Source organism: Lagopus muta, chromosome 6 (genome assembly GCF_023343835.1).
Source record: "Lagopus muta isolate bLagMut1 chromosome 6, bLagMut1 primary, whole genome shotgun sequence".
Classification (NCBI taxonomy): Eukaryota; Metazoa; Chordata; class Aves; order Galliformes; family Phasianidae; genus Lagopus; species Lagopus muta.
The window spans coordinates 19,294,727-19,313,145 of NC_064438.1; the positions used below are offsets into that span (position 1 = coordinate 19,294,727).

General features: G+C 43.6%; 1 protein-coding gene across 1 annotated transcript in view; it reads left to right on the forward strand.

Moving 5' to 3' along the window:
• Positions 1-18,419, forward strand: part of PRR5L (proline rich 5 like) — a 53,092-nt gene that overhangs the window by 23,192 nt on the left and 11,481 nt on the right. The window contains exons 8-11 of the mRNA XM_048947724.1: positions 5,734-5,791; positions 8,930-9,021; positions 12,230-12,370; positions 13,810-13,936. Coding sequence (XP_048803681.1) covers positions 5,734-5,791; positions 8,930-9,021; positions 12,230-12,370; positions 13,810-13,936 — 418 coding nt within the window. The remainder of the gene's footprint in view (positions 1-5,733; positions 5,792-8,929; positions 9,022-12,229; positions 12,371-13,809; positions 13,937-18,419) is intronic.

The window sequence follows — 18,419 nt, forward strand, 5'->3', positions numbered from 1 at the left end:
CACTACCGTGGCCTTTGCCTCAGAGAGCTTGCAGTGCAAGGGTTAGACTGCAGTCTCTTCTGAATTTGTTTTTCTGTATGCTTGCACTTATATGAATATCTCAGTGTAAATGCAGTAGTTCAGCTGATGTTCTCTCACTGAATCCTGGGACTGAAATTTATTTTTTTGGGGGGGAGGGGATTTTTTTTTTTTTTTTAACTTTCAACTTTAAAAGAAGAAACTGATATCCATCAGACTTAGCCTGAAGCAAAACTCTCAGTGATGGCAAGCCATGAGGCAAACACTGTGAGATAAGGGCTGTTGTAGGAAATGATCTCTTTTCCCTGCTGTGAGTTAAGATGCATATTTCTGGTTTTAGACTGACAATGTGTACCAGTGGTAAATGTTGCTGTTCTCTCTGAATGTCTTTACTCAAAAATCCCAGGGCCATGGAATGGGGAAAATCTGTTCATGTGACAGAAAAAGGCTGACAAAATTTTTTCTGTGGATTCAGTTTCACTGTTGATGCCAACTTAAAGCTATGTTTCTCCACCAAATGACTTGGCTGAAAAGGAAAAGGGGGAAAAAAAGATTTAAAATCTACAGTTAAGTTGACTGCCTCATCGGTCGTGCGTTCATCCTCTATAACAAGAGGGAGGTGATGGGAGCACATCCTCAGGATGAGGAGGGGAGCAGAAATGCTTATTTTGGCACAGGCTCTTTCTGCATCCCCTAAAGCCCTTTTGAGAAGTTATCCTGAGAACTGTGTTTACTGTTAAGCTTACATAAAACCTGGAGGATCTGTTCTCATTTGTAGCCTGGCAGTTTTAAATATCCTAGCAGTAATTAGAACAGCTGATTGGTTCATATTTGGGTGTTGCAAATCGACTTAAATGTTTTGTTTCTTATGCTGCAACTTTGGTAACAGGAGCCACTAGGATCATTCTGGTAAATCATTACATTATGTATATTATACTCAGAGAGACAATTTTTTCTAGCCACTGAATGTTTAACAGTAAAATTGAGCAAAGCTTTTACAAGTGAGATAAAGCCACTCTTGTGATCAACTTGAGTTGATTACTCGCAAGTCATTTTCACCAACTCCCATGAAAATTACCAGGTTTTAGCTACTGACGTTGCTAAAGGAACTTGTAGGAAACTGATGGGGTTTAAGGACTCTGTGACCGAACCTTCGTCATACCAGAGTGTGGTTTGTATTTGAAAGAGATGTATTTCCTACAAGGGCTTTGGTAGAAAGTCAGATGTTTCATTCTGAAGGAGATTTGTGTTTATAAATTTTCTGCTTTAGCAACCCAATTAGATATCTAAGCCATATACTTGGATCGGAGTCTGAGTGCAAATGCCAAATAGCTGGGTTTCAGCATACTCAATATTTGTTGCAGATTTGCCTTAATTTCTCCAGGTTTTCCAGCACTGAATTTATCCATGACCTGATACAGTAGTTTCATGCTACTGCAGATGGGCATGTTGCACTCTCTCCTCTGCTCAGTAGCTCTGCAAAGTTCTGTCTGCTCTCACTGCTGGATTAGCTGGCTGGTTAGCTAGCTACAGGTGGGGTTCCCATGTTAAGATGTCAGTTTTTGTAGGAACATGGTGAACTGGAGCTGTTCTGGGGCAGCTGTGAGACTTGTTAGGTAAGTTCCCTTCATGTTATTTGATAGCTATGTTTGTGAAGAATATTTCTCAAACATAAAACTAATGAGTATTATCTGATACATTACCTTTCTGGTTCTGCGTGTAGCCTGAAAGCAAACTTTTGGAGGTGATGAACTGTTTCTTTTCACTCTCCGGGGCTTGTTAATCTTGAAACTCACAGAGGAAAATGGAAACATTAGCTGTTTCATAGCTAACCGCTTTAGCAGAACTGCCTGGTTTGTGCACGTTAACCCTAAACTGCCTCCTTCCATGGCAGAGACCCCGTCCCTTCCCCACCACAACCATCTTCACCCATGCTCAGAGGTGACGTGCAGACCCAAAGCCCATCAGCTCTGGTGCCAAAAGTTGTGGCTGAAGGATGACCAGCTGGGTCGGGGTGCTCATTTACTTCAGCGAGAGGTTTGGCATCTCAGAAATAGAAGGCTGTTATGTAACTCCTATCCTGTTGCAGTGTGCTCTGGGAGGCAGGGAGCTCTGACTCAGGGTTAGGCCCAGCTTTCTGCCTGCATGCAAAATCATGCAAACCACAGTTTACAAGACTCATGTTGCTGGCGTGTCAAAGTCAACATAACAAGAGCAGAGTGAATAAGTGCAAAAGTAAGCAGCACCAGCCCAAGCCCTAATCCAAGCCAAAATGGATTTTCTGTCTTTGTTGCTGTTAAGAGTTCAGTCAGTGGGGAGCACATCCATCCCTGTGCCAGGCAGTTGTACAGAGGGGATGTGTTGTATTCACCCTTCACTTAAATTCCTCTTCTCTCTCCAACCAGGACTCTGCCTTGTCCAGTGTCTCTTTTGGTACTTTTTCTCCCTTGAAAGTCTGCTTTATAAAGCTGTTCTAACAGCAGAAAGCAGTGTGTGCTGCTCTGTCCTGCCCAGTCAAACAGAAAACTGGTGTGCGTGATGCTTCCCTTCTCCATGCCAGCCTTCTACTTTTGCCTGTTTCGCAGAAAGGTAGGAAACAGTGGTGTGGGTGCTGAAGTGGCTTTTTCTGCTCAGTGAGGGCACTGCTCACACTCCTTGTTGGGCCTCCCTCGTGCCCATGACTGAAGTGGTACTGTCTGTGAGGGAAAAGGGCACCTCCACCCCTGAGTGAACTGTGGGGCTCAGCTGTGCCCTGCAGCTGTTCTGTGGGGCACTCTGCTCTTTGCTATTTCCATCTTTGATGGGTGAGAAGCCCTCTTCAGGCAGGCCTGCTGACTATTTCTGCTTCGTCTGGTGCTTTTCAGGAACTGAACTGGCATAGTGCAACTTCAGAGGCTCCAGCTTTGTTAGCTTGGGGGGCATGGGTGGATTCAGTCGCTGGCCTGTAAGCCCAGTGCAGGACCCAATCCTGGGTAGCTATGATAGGAGATGCCCACCTTCAGGCCTCTGCACCTCTGCTCTGTGCATGATTCACTGGTTTTTACCACTCAGAACTTTCTGCGGGGCTGTCCCCAGGCAGGCTCCACATGGGGCCGTGCTTGTGCTAGCAGAGCTGTGTGGGCACACCACGTGGGATTTTCCTGTAGCTACTGCCAAGCAGGGGCATTGTGGTCTGGGTCATGGTGGAACTGCCTACTCGTCTGCTTGCTCTGTCCTCCTCCTTACTCCCTCTGCTTTGCTTTCTCTCTTCATGTGGGGTTTCTTTTTTTAGTCTGGATTTTGAGCAAGGCTGTATCTAGAAGTGTATTTTAGGATACTTCATTTACTTCATTTTTTTTCCTCTTGCTGTTTTGTGTTCTATATAGAATTCTGTGTTTCTATCAGTGTTTTCCCCTCTTTCTAGAAAGAAAGTAAAAATGGGGGAAGGGCGTATGCTTCGGGTTGGAAATTCTGCAGCTTACTAAGACTTGCATTTTTTTAAAACACTGCCAGAATTAGGTAGGTGTTTGTGTGCAGCTGGCATGCTGACTAGCAACTTGTTAGAAAATACCTGGTAAATAAGTTAAAGTGATCCTTTTTTTTCCCCCTCAAATTAACGTCAGAGCCTCCTGGAAACAGTGGTGGTGAGCTCATATCGCACAAGCCGTTTCAGTGACCAGGCACCTGCACCTCCCATGAGCAGTGTCTCATTTGTTTCTGGCTAAGTCAGTTGGGTTTGCTTGGTTCCTCATGCTGTGCCAGCAGGCATTCTGGCTGATTTTTGGTTAGAGCAGGACCCCACAAGGTAAAAATTTTTCAGATAAATGCATCCTTGCTTGGTGCAAGTCTCTACTTGATCCTGCTTGTAAAAATAAGATTTCTTTTTTTTCCCATCCTCTCAGCTTTGTGCCTCTTGTTTTGCTTCTGGCATCTAGGGATAAAGCAGTAATGAAACCTGTAACCTGGGTAAAGTCTGATACAGACCTTTGCTGTGGCTGCCTTTATTACATTGCAAACCATGAAGGATTTTTTTCTAATGAAACTTACTTACCTGTCTTGCTTGATCTGAGAAGAAAATGTTTGAGTGGAATCAATTTCTAGGCCAGTGACTTGAGCAGAAAAGAAAAATTGGAGGAGATACTTGAAACATCTGTGGTCACTACATGTTGTGGAGCTGAACTTTTTTTCTGAAGAGTTCTAAGCATGAAACTATGTAATCTATACAGTACATGGAAATAGTACATAAAAGCATTAAAGCAGGAAAAAATTACTCTGATCTGGGGGTATCAAGAGTCCAGAAAAGCAGACTTCTTTTCAGAAGAACTTGATGGCTTTTTGAGCTGGTGCAGTTGGAGGCAATGAGGCTGGCGCTGCTGGAGCTGCCTGGGTGAGTGCCCAGGTGTCAGGAGCAGCAGGGTCCAAAGCAGACCAGGCCAGGAAGCACACAGCCTGAGACCTGGGAGCATCTACTCACTGTCTGTAGCATTGTAGAGTGCTCTGCTGGCACCCACAGATCTTTGACTATAGTTACAAAATTGTGCACTATTTGTGAATGGATTCAGAAGGTCACATGCAGAAGTCCTTAAGGCTCTCGTCTCCACACAGTTGTCTGTGTATAGAAGGGCAATTTTAGCATGTTTCTGAGCTGAACAGGAACGTTCAGGTCAGCTCTGATTCCTGTGTTGGAATTGCTAGTGCTGTCGGATAGTAAACTATGGAAAAACTTTGTAGTGTGTGGATAGGATTGTTTCTCTACTGTGCCAGGGTTAGCCAAGGTTAGTCTTGTGACTAAGATGGGCAATTCAAATAATATCGTGTGTTGACTCTAAAATGCTCTGTTTCTGTCACATAACTAATATAAAATAAACCTATACTCTACATTACTTTGAGAATAAGACTACACTAAATGTTTTTGAGCTTGAATTCTGGGGGAAAGGAAAAAAGATTACTGCTAGTAAGACTAAATTAGCTTAAAACAAATATTACCATTAACTCTTTTAAATATTGCTTAGTGCATATAAGAGTACTATTGCCAGTGCTGGGGATGGCCATTCCTCCATCCTGTCATGACTGAGCTCTGGGTACAAACTGGGGAACTCTGCATCAATGCACTGCATCCAGAGATGGGGTGTATGGGGTGAAGGGTGGGGATCAGCAGTCCTAGTTCAGTATTGGTTCTTGAAGTCGGACAGATGCAGAGGTGGACCTCTCTCTAGGCCTGTGCTGGTTCATACTGTTACCTGCTTGTGTACACTGACCAAAGCAGGCTGGTACATGGTTACAGTGGAAGGCTGGTCTGAACTCTGAAGCAGCAACGCAGAGGCAGATTTGTGGTGCAGCAGGAGGTGATGTGGCAGAATATTGTAAAGGTAGTGTCCCTTGGAGGCAAAAATAGATATACGTTGTTTCTCAGCTGCTGAAGCAGTTGAGACATGCAATTTTGACCTGGTTACCCATGGAAAGTTTTCCTCTACACTTCTATACAAGGGGTTCGAATATGTCTTGGTCTGTTGCATTCCCTCATCGGGCTGTGTCAGAGAGGGGTGGTGAGTGTGCACAACTTCCAGTTAGGCTATGTCTGGTGGCAGTGCTTTGAGCAAGTGCTGTGGCACAACTGATCTTCTGCTATATATAAAGTGGATAACATTTAAAAAAAAAAAAAAAAAAAGCACGTGTGTTCTTCTATGTTTATTTTGAATAATGGAAACGACAAATGTGTCTCTTTTCTTTTGGCAGAACCAGCTCCTTGCGAAAGGCTTGCTGTTCATAGAGGAGAAGGTTAAGCTGTGTGAAGGCAAGTACACACATTGTAAGAAACCCATTTTGGAGTGGAGTCCTTGTGGGCCCTTCTGAGTCATGCTTTGATGTTTGGCTGGAGGAGATGATTTGCAATGCTAAAAAGCTTACAGCCCTTTCTGGTACTACCTGAGAGTGTGTCATGGACTTTAGGGGCTAGGCTGCACTGCAGTCTGTGCATTCCTTATGGCTGGAGGACTGTTTTCAGAACTGTGTGGCTGCAGTATTCCTGCCAGCCATGGCTTCACCGTGAGAGTGATAGCGTGGTCTTGGGTGGCATTGGGACCTGGGCTAAATGCACTTATGGCTGGGTGTGAATCCTATTGTGAAACTGTGCTGAGAGTCCTCTGCCTTTTACTTCTGAGTGTGATTTGCAGCTCTACACTCTGGCTGTTTGGACTCTTGGAAGCATGATTTTAGTTACAGCAGTGCTGTGGTGTTGTACTTTTGAGAGCTGAGCTAACAGGTCTTGTGTAAATGTGAAGAAAATGGTCATGTGGATGGGATTGAAATTCTTCAGCAAAAAAGAAGCTAACCATTCATGAAGAATCTGTTCAAACCACTGGGTACAGATGCCTGTTGCCACAGAGCCTGTGGACCAAGGCCAGTTTGGAGCAGCAAGGCTCAGGGGTAGCTGCTGGGGGAGTTAGTCTTGTTATTAATGGCTTGCTCAAGCAGAGAGTGCTGGCTGAAGCATGCATCTTTATTCAAAACTAGGCTACCATTTGATTTGACCCAGTTTTGTAGCCTGTAGGGAAGATCCCTTTGCTAATCATCAGCTTGCTGTATCTGGGTCATTAAATGCCAGTAGACACTTAATTTTGTCACTGTTGGCGCTGGATTTCTCTGCACTGTTCTTCATCAAGTGACTTGTCTATCTAGCCAGCATGCTGTGGAACTGAATGGACCTTGATGATGGAGCTGTGCAGTTGCCAGCCCTCTGCTTGATGTGTGCTGCTTTAGCACAGACTCTGTAATGGAGGGGAAAAAAGGCAGATTTATATACTACTCATGAATGTGGGTACTTGCCATGCTGCTGCCAGCTCTTCAGACTAGGCACTGTATGCTTATCAGTCTGATATCTTGTGGGTTTTTTTGTTTATTCGTGTAAAATATTCAAATTTCTGCTTTAGCATGAGGAAAAGTGAGTTAGTCTACAACAAACTGAGAGCAGATGAGGAGTAGTTTGCAACCAGTGAAGTAGTTTAGGTGGGATGAAATTTTCCAGGCAGACAGCAAATCCCCCTTGTTATCCTTAATTCCTACCCCCCCCCCCCCCCCCCCTCCCCGTTTGAAACAACCCTGGAGCCACTGCACCCATGCAGACTGGCATCTCTGCATGAGATGATGACTCATGACCACTTTTCCTTCATAACATGTAGACTTGTTCCAGGTCCTGTGGTCGCAGCAACAAGAACTTCTTGTACGCATTCTCTGTTAGTTGTGTCTTCCTGGAAAATTTCTCCTGTCCCAGTACTCAAAGATGGAATCATGTTCCTGCTGTGGGGCATGGCAGTGTTTTTACTGCATCTATTTTTTTTCTAATCTCAGTCTCATATTTTACTATTTTTCTTGCTCTACTCTGTCAGACTCTTTTTCAGTGCCTGTAGGATTTATGAGTTCTTGAAGAAACAAACTACTCTCCATTCTTCTTCAGAAGGAAAAAGCATTTCATTTTTAGCTCCACACAAACAAATTACAGTTCTGGGGAGGAGACAGAGGGAGGAGAAGTTCATCTGTTTCCTGTTGTCTTTTTCACTTACGGCTGGCAGTTTCAGGCAGTGGATATCTGTTATGGGGGTGCTGGGTAGGTCTCATGTGCTCCACTTCTGAAACTGATGTCATATCTGAGATACTTCCCTCTCGGCACTCCGGCAGTCAGTGAGGTCTCTGCTTGAAAGGAAACATCTGTAGAACCTGGTCCTGCTGACTCTCTCCCCTCTGATTGGGTTATAAGCAATATGACCCGTGGGCAATGCCCTGGAGAAAGTCCACATGGAAGTCTCCAGATGGGGAAAACACATGAATGCATAGTGATAAGTCTCCCCTTAGATGCAATTTTGCATTCCGGTTCCTCGCTTAAGCTTGAGCTGAGACTTTGAAGATGCCTTGAGCAGCTGTCTTCATTTACTGTTCCTTGAATCTTGACTACTTGAGGGCTCCTCCATATGAGGCTCTGTGAGAGGTATCCTGGGAAATGAGTTTGTCAGAAGCTTGTTATCATTAAATGTGGGTCTGTATTTGCTCCTGGTATTTCTAGGAGTTGTATCTAAAAAGCTTGGCAGAAAGCTGGCACTTCAGGTGGGAAAAATCCCGTAAAAAGCTTAGAGGTTTTGGGTCTAAATGCTGAGAAACATAGAGCTGTTTAAGTCAAGCCTATAAAAATAATTTAGTGTCTATTTGAACTATAATGTTCAGTAAAGCATTTTTCTGTTAATAACAGGTTTTCTGACCACAGCTGTATTCTTGTTATGGGAGTCATGAGTTGCTTAGCATAATCTGCCTTCATTTGAAATATCCCCTTATGTCTGGGGATACGTGTTGGAGTCAGATTCACATGAGGGCTAACCACAAGTGGAGTTCACTTAGGAACCTTCCAATTTGCCACGTTTGAGAGGCAAAACCTTCAGAGGAGCACCATGGCTTTGTGGCTTGTCGGAGTTGTGGGTTCCTGCAGGAGTTCATGACTTCTGTGTCTGTCCTTGAGGGTGGCTGGATGCTAGAGATGGCTTTGCTCTTACAGAAGTTCTCTCTGACTCAGTGGCTGCAGGACAGCTGATACTGGCTGTGGCCTCCCAGCTTTCATATGCAGTTGCTAGCACACAGCTAGGTTCCTGTAGTAGTTTAGTAATTGTGAGCTGTGAAGTTACAGTCTTTATTCAGAGTTAGAGCCTCCTTACAAAGAAATGCATTTTGTTGGAGCTTGTTCTCTTTGTGTTAAATGACAGAGCAGTTTATGATCACAACCTTGTTTGTCAGTTAAGGCAAAGCTTAGCTGACCTGTCACTTTCTGTGAGGAAACTGATTGTGCCTTTGTATCTCTTACTTTAGGAAGTAGGGAGTAGTGGAACAATTCAACTTGACTGCAGTGTCCCTGTTGCTAAAGCTCTTTCTCACTCCCAATCTGTTTTTGTAGGTGAGGATCGCATTGACATCCTGTCTGAAATTTGGGATCACTACTTCACTGAGACTCTTCCTACACTCCAGGCAATATTCTATCCAGTACAGGTAATCTTAATTAACATCATGACAATTCTGCTAACAGTACAGGGAAATGTCTGTTTTGGAAGAAGCGGCTAGTGGCTAAGCAGGTCTCAAAACCTTGGAGCTAAATCTTAGAGGAAGTAGCATTTGCCCAGACCCAGATCAGCATTCATTTTTAAGGACTACTAAAATCTACTGGGCAAGTACAGTCTTCTGAGCTCTTATTTCCCACTGTCTACCCTGTCTGTGCCTAGCTAAGCTTGTATCTCTAAATTATTGGATTACTTGTCTAGATTGAAGCTCTGGACTGTTTGCTGAAAGTAGGTTTGTCTGTTTCTAAATATTTGGAACTCCAGTACAGATGATAGTGCTGACGATTTGCCTGCAGGGAAGGAAACATGAAGATCAGGTCATGAGCAAATGTCTTACTCGTCCAAACTACTTTTGGAGTGTTTATGTCCAAGCTGTGTCTCTGGAAAATTCTCTGTTAGCGTTTTTAAAGCTTTGGTAAAGGGGCAAGTAGATCTCTAAGGACAAATGGACAACTAAGTGTAAGACTTATGTATATTGGGTATTTTAAATCTGAGTATCCCATCAGAAGTGTCGGGCTCTCAGTTTTTCATGTGGCTTTGGTCAAAGTTTCTGTATGAGAAATCTGGATACCTTCCTAGGCTATTTTGTTCTTCTGTCCTGTGATAAGTAGACATTCTCAGAAATGCTAGCTGCCTTCTCTTGACTTCTGGCTGTCCATGAGATATATTTTCTGGAAAAGAGTCTTTTAGTTATATTCCCTTTGTTTTCTTTGAAAGGCAGCATGTAAAGCTCAATTTGCCCTTTTCCTCTAATCCGTTTAAAGCTAGCATCTCCTAGAAGAGCAAAGCCCTTCTATAAAGACAAATGCTAACCTTCTTACTGTTTATTTTTGTTCTTTCCTTGCTGCAGAAGCTTAAAGGTAGGTGTTTGGCAGCTGGAACTGCGCACTTCCAATATGCTCCCTTTGCAACTAACTCACAGTCATGGAGTGATGTCATCTATTTATGTGACTGTTTGTTTGCTCTGCAGTTATCTGTGCACTGTAGAAAGAACTGAGCTAACTGTTATGTGATACCTGCAAATAATAATTCTTAGCTTACCAGAAAAATCTGCTTCAGTGCGAAGACTACTGCACAGTAGTAGCAGCTTTTAGAATTTGGTAGTGATTAAACTGAGTATGGGATGCTGAGATTGTTTGAAATATTAACTTTCTTAGTGTCCATCTCATTGCAAAGTTTTTGTCAAAGATTTTTCACAGAAACTGCTAGGGAAGTATTGTTGTTTCACGGATGAAGAACTGAAATGTAACAGACAGCGTACTTAAAACTTTGCAAGCACATACATCCTACATAGAGTTATGGATTTGACTCTCCTGGATGCATCTAAGCACCTGACTCTAAGTGAGCTGTCCTAGGTTACATTTAAGCGAGTTGCTGGTGCAGCAGGGAACTAATGAATTATGCTCTAATCCTGAGCTAGCGATCTGATTACAAGCCTGGTTTTTCCTATAAATAAGAAACTGTATGTAGCATTTATCTGGCGTATTACCAAATGTAAAGAGATCATCTAGCAAATCTCTTTCACCAAGCTGCTGTTCTTCACGCGCTATTCCAGTAGCTGAGAAAGTCTGTGTGCTGTTGGTTCCTCAACGTTTGAAACTCCTTTGTTGCAAACACAAACGTAAGTGTTTTGTGACTTCTGTGATCCCAGCAGCTGACCATTCAAAATGAAAGTCAGCCAGATATGTGAGCATGTTACTGGTGGCAGTGACCAGAAGTAACTTTGTGTCTCAACTAAGTTTGAACGTGAGGCTCGTAGCTGTTACAGCAGTATGACCTTTAAGCGGCCAAGTGGGTTAAATTGCTGTACAGAGGAAAACTATGTAAACAGGTCACTGACTTTAATATAATTGCAGCTGTTGATGTAACCAGTTGGTGTGGAAAAAGAATAGCAAGTCTTGTTTTGTTTGGCACAGCAGTATGTTTGCATTTTGAAATGAGATATGAAATTAATGGGGCTAAACCACATGGGATAAATAAAAAGCATGCAGCTGCTGAAATACAGTTTGGAGATGAACGTGAGCCAGACTGTTCTACACCTTGATGTTTCTAAGCACTCAGTGATGGTTTAAAAAACAGTAAAGTGCTTTTACAGTGGCCATGCTGCTTGCCACCTCACTGCCTTTAGATTGTATTTACATATTGATGATGCTGTTAATTATGACATTAAAACCATTATGAATTAATAATTAACTGATCTTAATTCCTTCCAGCTAAATATTTGCCTCAGTGAGTATGTTACGGATACTATAAAATGGTTACAAAATGGAGTGCAGGTCAGGGATTAATGTGTTGGGGAGAATAAGGAAAACTTTAGGCTGGGAGGTAAGCAGGGCCAGGAGGAAACTTTCTGCTGTTAAATGGGGCAAGATAAAGTCACGTGTACCTTCTGCCTAGCAGAAGGAAATGTAGTAACACTAGAATGCTCGATGGGGTCCAAAGATGTCTGGTGTGCTTAGAAAAAGAACCGTGTCTTCACTTGGTAAGCTAACTTACTTGTTGATGCTGAAGGTTACAGTATGCTTTGTGGAGGAAATCAAAGCTGTTGTCTTCATTTTGTCTAGTTGCTTTTAAAAGATGCTGATACAAGCAGTCCAACTAGCTTTGTTCTAGCCTAAATCCTAAAATCTATAGTTGACTGCATTGTGGATTTTTGTCTTACTAGCCAGATCTGTCTGCTCAGCACCTGCACTTTAGTACAGAACGGAGGTATAGGCTTGATTAAGGAATATTCTGTGCTGAGCTCTTTCCCTACAAAATCTTTAGTGATTTCTCAGCTCCAAGCATCAAAAGCACCAACTGCATCCACCCTGGCCTTCAGGTGTTTGTGACCAGATTGGCTGCCAGTTGGGTTTTATGAACACTCTCACCCTTCTGGTGAAATACAGGCCCCTTTTTGGCTTTACTCCAAGCCTAGCAACACATAACGTAAGATGTTACTCTTTTCAGAACTTATGTGGGACAGAGACTGAGTAGGAAGCTGTCAGCACCAGAAGTCCTCACACTGAGCAGCTGGGGGTGCTTCACCACAGCAGCAATGGGCAGGATAGGCCCGTTCTCTCTATGTATATATGTGTGTTGTTGTGGTGCTCCCATATTCCTTTACCAACTCTTGAATTTTTGCCTTCTCTGTTTTCTAGGGTCAGGAGTTGACCATCCGTCAGATTGCTCTTCTTGGTTTCAGAGACTTGGTCTTGCTAAAAGTGAAGTTGGAAGAAATTCTTCCTCTGGTCCAGACAAAGCTTCCAGCTTCCATTGTCCAGATGCTATTAATTCTACAGGTGGGAAGCTTCTGGTTTTCCTTGTTTCACTCTGTTTGAGACTCTGTCCTCACCCAACTGATACAAACTTTGGAAAGGAGAGTGGGGATAGCAGAGGGTGAGGTTAAGGGGAAGATATGTGGTCTTATGTGAGAATGTAAAAATGAAAGCTGACTTTCAATGGTTAATGTCCTGAGCTTTCCTGGCAGTTGATAAGGATAGGTCTGTGAAAGGGCCCAGTTCTGCTCTTGCTTGCATTTTCCTTGGTACTTTGTCTCTCCAGCTAGGGACAGTCCCTGTAGTCTTCCAACTTCCTCATAAGTTTCCCAACTTCTGTGAACACGTAGGTCTCTTGATTTGTCAGCTTTTTAATGACCCAGCAAGTCTCTTTATATGGGTGATAAAGGCATTGGAAGGAGTATTGCCTGCTGGCTCCCTAGTACCTTCCTCTTTCCTAAATGGGATGCTGAACCCCCTCTATGAGAGAAGGAATATCTTATGGCAGCATGCAAAACGGTGCAGGTTTTCCAAGGGCATCTTGCAAGGAACACAGACTTCTTGTGAGGACTGTCTTTTATAATCAGGCTTGAAGAAAACGGAATCCTTGTCTTCCAAGCAGGACGTGTATGGCCAAGTTTACCTTTTTCTTTAATATTGCTCAGCCTGGCAGTCCTGAAAAATGCCATAATCCAGGTTGCTGTTTGGGCTCTTCTCACTTTAATTTCTCTTCAGATATACCTTATGATGATTGATGGGGAATAAAACTTGCTGAAGTATGTATGATCGAAGTTGCACAGTAGCTAAGCTAGTATTTCTGTGCGAGTTCTCGCTCAGTTCAGGTATCCCCTGTGACCCAGGCTGTAATAGCAGGAAATATTAGAGTGCTAGCTCAATTTCCATAAAATATCATAATAAAAGGAGTCAGGGGGCAAAGAGAATCTCAGTGACACATCTGAGAAAGAAAAGCCTACTGAGGGCTTGCAGCAAGCTAGTCTGTGGACACTTTCTGAAATTACAGTTAAATTAGTTACAATCTTTCATAACTGTAAGCTGAACTAGAGAGGGTGCTTCTCCTGTAAGCCTGTCTTAAGGAAAGAGCAGGGCTTTCCCCAAGCTGTGATAAGGCATTTCCGCAGAGATATTTCCTGGCAGGAGTGCCTGGGTATAGCTGTGTTTCTGTAGTCATTCTGTGTAAATCTCACGTTGCTGTAGCTTGTTACTTTTCTATCCCTTGGTCATTTAAAAAAAAAAAAAAAGTCTCTTAGCAGTCTATGACTTGAACAAGGAGGCTGGTGTGAACAGCATGCAAGTCTTCATTTTGTCTCTTCAGCTGTAGCTGTGTTCCTTTAAGTTCTGTACTGATATAGCTGTGATATTCCAGAGCCAAGATATTTGGACTTTAGTAGAAACTTACTACAGATGGGTAATGATGGCTCTTCAATTTCACCTTTAAATTTCAGAGTGTCCATGAACCTGATGGCCCCAGTGAGAGCTACCTACAGCTGGAAGAATTGGTCAAGCAGGTGGTGTCACCATACTTAGGTTTGTGTGAGGACCACAGCTTCTCTGGTAGCACCTGCTTGCTTGGTAAGACATGCAACAGCGTACGGAAGCTCTTTCAAACAGTTTGTGTTGTACCAAGGTTGGCTAATAGGATGCAGGGCACATCTGTGCTAGAAGGGAAGTGCTGCATGACTCCAGGAGAGAGGAAACAAAGGTTAAAGCACCCTTAAGAATGTCCTGGTTAACATATTTCTGAATGTAGATCTTTTTGATCTGCTTTTCATTTTCCACTGCGTACAAGTGCAAAATCTCCACTTTTTGGAGGCAGGCTGGATTTTAAAGTCTGTGCCTGAGGTGCTTTTCTCCCCCTGTTGCACTAGTGAAATTGCATGTTTCTTGTCTACCTGCTTCCTGTTCCTACCAGCTCACCTGTTTTCACTGCCTTGATTCCAGCAGTTACTGTTGCATCTGCCACTCTTTGTAAACTGCTCACTTCTTGCCTACTCATCTTGAGGGATTGTTTCAAATTTTGCATGGACTCTTCCATGCATTTGAGCATTCTGTTTGGGGGGAAAAAAAAACCTATGGTTTAAATAAATCGTGTTGTAAATGGAGCTAGGAGAGAGAACTGTCACATCACTTCAGAAAGGTGATGGTCATAGTGGAAAACCTCCACGTATTATTCAAGAGCCCTGCTAATAAACATGGCCTGTGAGAAATAGATTAGCTAAGAAATAGATGTGGCAGTGCTGTTTAGGTAACCAGAAAGATTGAAATAAAGTAAATGAAAGCTCTAGCCCTGCACTGTTTTGTGGTACTTTATAAGCTGTAGCCTCTCCTTTGATACAGACTTTGTCTAGATGAAGGCACAGGCTATTCTGTGTTACACCTTAGCAGCACAGGCAGAATATGGTCTTATGGTAGAATGGTTCATCAGGGCTCGGATGCTCTCTGTCTCTAACAAACTCCCAGCCTGTAGTGCTGGGGAAGTGTAACTGCCTGACCTATACTGAAGTTCCTAGCTAGCCTGGATTTCTGCCAGTGAGCCAAGTATTGGTATCATAAAAACAAAATTCACGTGAACTTTACAAGGCCAGTTCATGTGCCTTAAAATCATTGTATGCCCTTTTTTTTTTTAAGCTGTCATTTACTTCTGTGTATTTCCAAGGTGGCCTTTTGCCCCTGCTCCACCCTATGCTGAGCAAAGAGAAGTAACTTTTGATTGCATTACACAGCAGAGACAAAAAGAGCAGCATTTTCCTGCAAATAAGCTTCTGTGGTGGTAGTTTCATCTAGCAATTGCTGCTTCCTACCAGATTTCTCTCCCTTTCCCTCTCCTTTCTGTCACTTATTTTGCTTTCTCAGAGCCGGTGTATTCTGTCACTAGGCAGCTGGTAGTGATGGAGAGTCCCAGTAGATTCCCTGCCATACAGTGGCTCTGTGGTGCCTTTCTGTTGGGCTTTGCATGTGTTTGCATTCTCAGTAGATGCTGTGGAGTCCAAACTGCTATCTGGAACACAACCTTCAAGTTGCATTGGTTTTTGAGAAGTGCAATTGAGGAAGATTGAGGTCACAGCTGTGAATAAACATAAGGCTTTGGCCTTCAAGGCTGCAGTATGTTAAACTTGATTTAAGCTGAGAGAGGAGAGCAGTAGGAATAGGGGTGTGTGTGTGTGGGGGGGGGGGGGGGGGGGGGGGGGGGAAGAGGACAACAGCTTGCAGAGTGGATTTGGGGAAGGCAACTTCCCCAGCTGAAGTAACAAATCACAAAGTCTAGGTGGAGCAAGGGGAAGCAACTTGCATCACACAGCCTGACTCGGATGCCAGAGTCTGTGGCCTGTTTTCATTCCGAGCTCTGTAGTTTACCTTGCTTCGGTGGAAACATAGTTACTTCAGTTCTTGTATTGTATTCCTTTCACTGTGCTTGTTACTCTCCTGTTGTCCACTCTACTTGCTTACTCTGCGTAATTAGTCACTACCTGCGCAGTAAGGACAGTGTGCTGAAGGGATCCAGTTGACTCAGAAATGATGTTTAAATTACTAATACAGGGGAAAAAAAAAAAACCACCAAAAACATTCCTGCTATTCACCCTTTATATTAAACCTAGTATCACTTCTGATTTGAGTTTGCCTCCAAAATAATGCCTTAAAAGCTCTTCCCAGTTCATGTTCCTGGCTATAGCACAACAAAGCAGACTTTTTTTTAGTTAAACTATGCATGATAGTTCCTTTAAGAGAGCATCTTCTCTGGCTGTTGGCAACAGGCCATCCATTATAGGTGAAATGACCTTCTTTCCATTCTGAAACCCATGAGAACACACAAACTAATCTTTGAGTTCTCTGCCAGCTCTTTTGTCTTCTGTGCCATGATGCGGTTGTGGTTCAGCTACTGTGCGTGCTGCATCGTAGCTCTGGGCAATGAGGTTTGGAGGCGTTAAACTGAGATGCCATTCTCCCTAGAGGACTGCTCCAAGGAGGATTTCAAATGGGAAAGGTCATAGGAGGTCAGAGTGTTTTATTTCAGCACTCTGCTGATTTGTTCTTCTCGTGTCAGATTTTTCTTTCAGGATGGAGTTCTGTGCCTTGCAGTTCTTATGGCAACTTGACACAGTGCATACATAGCCTTGTTTTTGTGTTCCAGTGTGTGGCAGGGCCCTGCTGCATAAGATAAGCACAACATCAGGGGAGAGACAAAGGATAGATGGCTAAGAAGCATCAGACTGTGGTCTGTTTTCTGCAAGCCATCAGTTCACAGCTGGAGGTTGTGTGAGAATCATAGAATTGCTCAGGTTGGAGAAGACCTTAAAGATTAATGAGTCCAATCATGACCTAACAATCTTCCATTAAATCTTCTCCCTGTGCACCACATCCAAATGGTTTTTAAACTCATCCAGGATTGTGACTCAACCACCTCCCAGGGAGGCCTCTTTCAGTGCTTAACAACCCTTTCTCTAAAGAAGTTTTTCCTGATATCCAACCTTAACCTCCTGTGGGGCAACTTAGGGCCATTTCCCCTTGTCCTGTCACCAGTGAGAAGAGACCAGTCCTGCTCTTGCTGTAAGCACCCTTTAGATATTGGAAGAGAACATTAAGGCCTCCCTTTTTCCCCAGACTGAGCAGCCCCAGTTCCGTCAGTTGCTCCTCCTTTCACAAGCCTTATTGCCCTTCTTTGGACCTGCTCCAGCCTACGTGTCCTTTCTGTACTGAGGTGTCATAACTGTACACAATACATTGGGTGAGGCCTTGACTTAGGGCAGGACAGCCCTAGTCCTGTTCACCACACCATTCCTGATACAAGCCAGGATGTCCTTGGCCTTGGCCACCTGTACACACTCCTGGTTCATATTCAGCTGCCTGTCCCTCAGCACACTATGGTCCCTTTCCCTTAGGCAGCTTTCCAGCTGTTTCTTCCCAAGCCTGCAGGATTGCTTGGGGTTGCTGTGAACAAAATGCAGGACCCAACACTTAACCCATGGTATTCTGTACCCTATCCTTATATACTAGCACAGGGGGCTGTGTTCAAGGGATAACAAATCTTACTCTTAAAGACTGAGGCAAAGATGGCATTGAGTACCTCAGCCTTATCCTGATCATTAGTCACCAAGTTGCCCTCGGCATGCAACAAGGGATGGAGATTCTCTCTAGCCCTCCTGTTGTTGATGTATTTATAAAAATATTTATTGTTGTTCTTTACTTTAGTGGCCAAGTTCAGTTCTAGCTGGGCTTTAGCTTTTCTGATTTTTCTCCCTGCATATCTTTACTGTATACCTGCACTCCATTGTAAGTAGCTTGCCTGCTATTCCAGAAACTATAAACTTTCCTTCTGCTCTGGTTCAGCCAAAGATCTCTGTTCAGCCAGTCTGGCCTCTTTGCCTGTTGGCTTGTCTTCTTGTGACTTGGGGATGATCAGCTCCTGCACTTTCAAAATAACTTCCTTAAAGCATTCCCAGCCTTCCTGGGCTCCCATGATCTCCAAAACTACCTCCCAAGGGACCCTCTCAACCATAGTCCTAAAGAGGTTAAAGTCTGCCCTTCAGAAGTCCAAGATGACAGCTCTGCCAACTCCCCCTCAGTGTTTCAACAAGGATTGAGGGAATCTAGCATCTCATGATCACTATGCCCACATGGCCTCCAACCTTTACATCCCCTGCAAGACCTTCTCAGTTAACAAACAGCAGGTTCAGGATTTTGCTTCCTCTTGCTGGCTCCTTCACTAGCTGTGTCAGAAAGTTATCTCCGCACACTCTAGGAACCTCTGGGGCTGTTCCCTATCTGCTGTATTATAAATCCAGCAGATGTCTGGGAAGTTGAAGTCCCCCACAAGAACAAGGGAGAGAGACCTCACCCAACTGTCTGAAAAGAGCTTTAACCACCTCTTCATCTTGGCTGGGTGGCCTGTAGCAGACTCCTGTGATAATATCAGTCTTATTGACCTTTCCTTTTTTTTCTGTTCCGTAAGCTCTCAACCCTATTATCACGATCATTCATTTCTGTACACATTTTTTTCTTAACGTAGAAGGTTACACCATGGCCCTTCCTGACTTGCCTGTCTCTTACAAAATGTTGG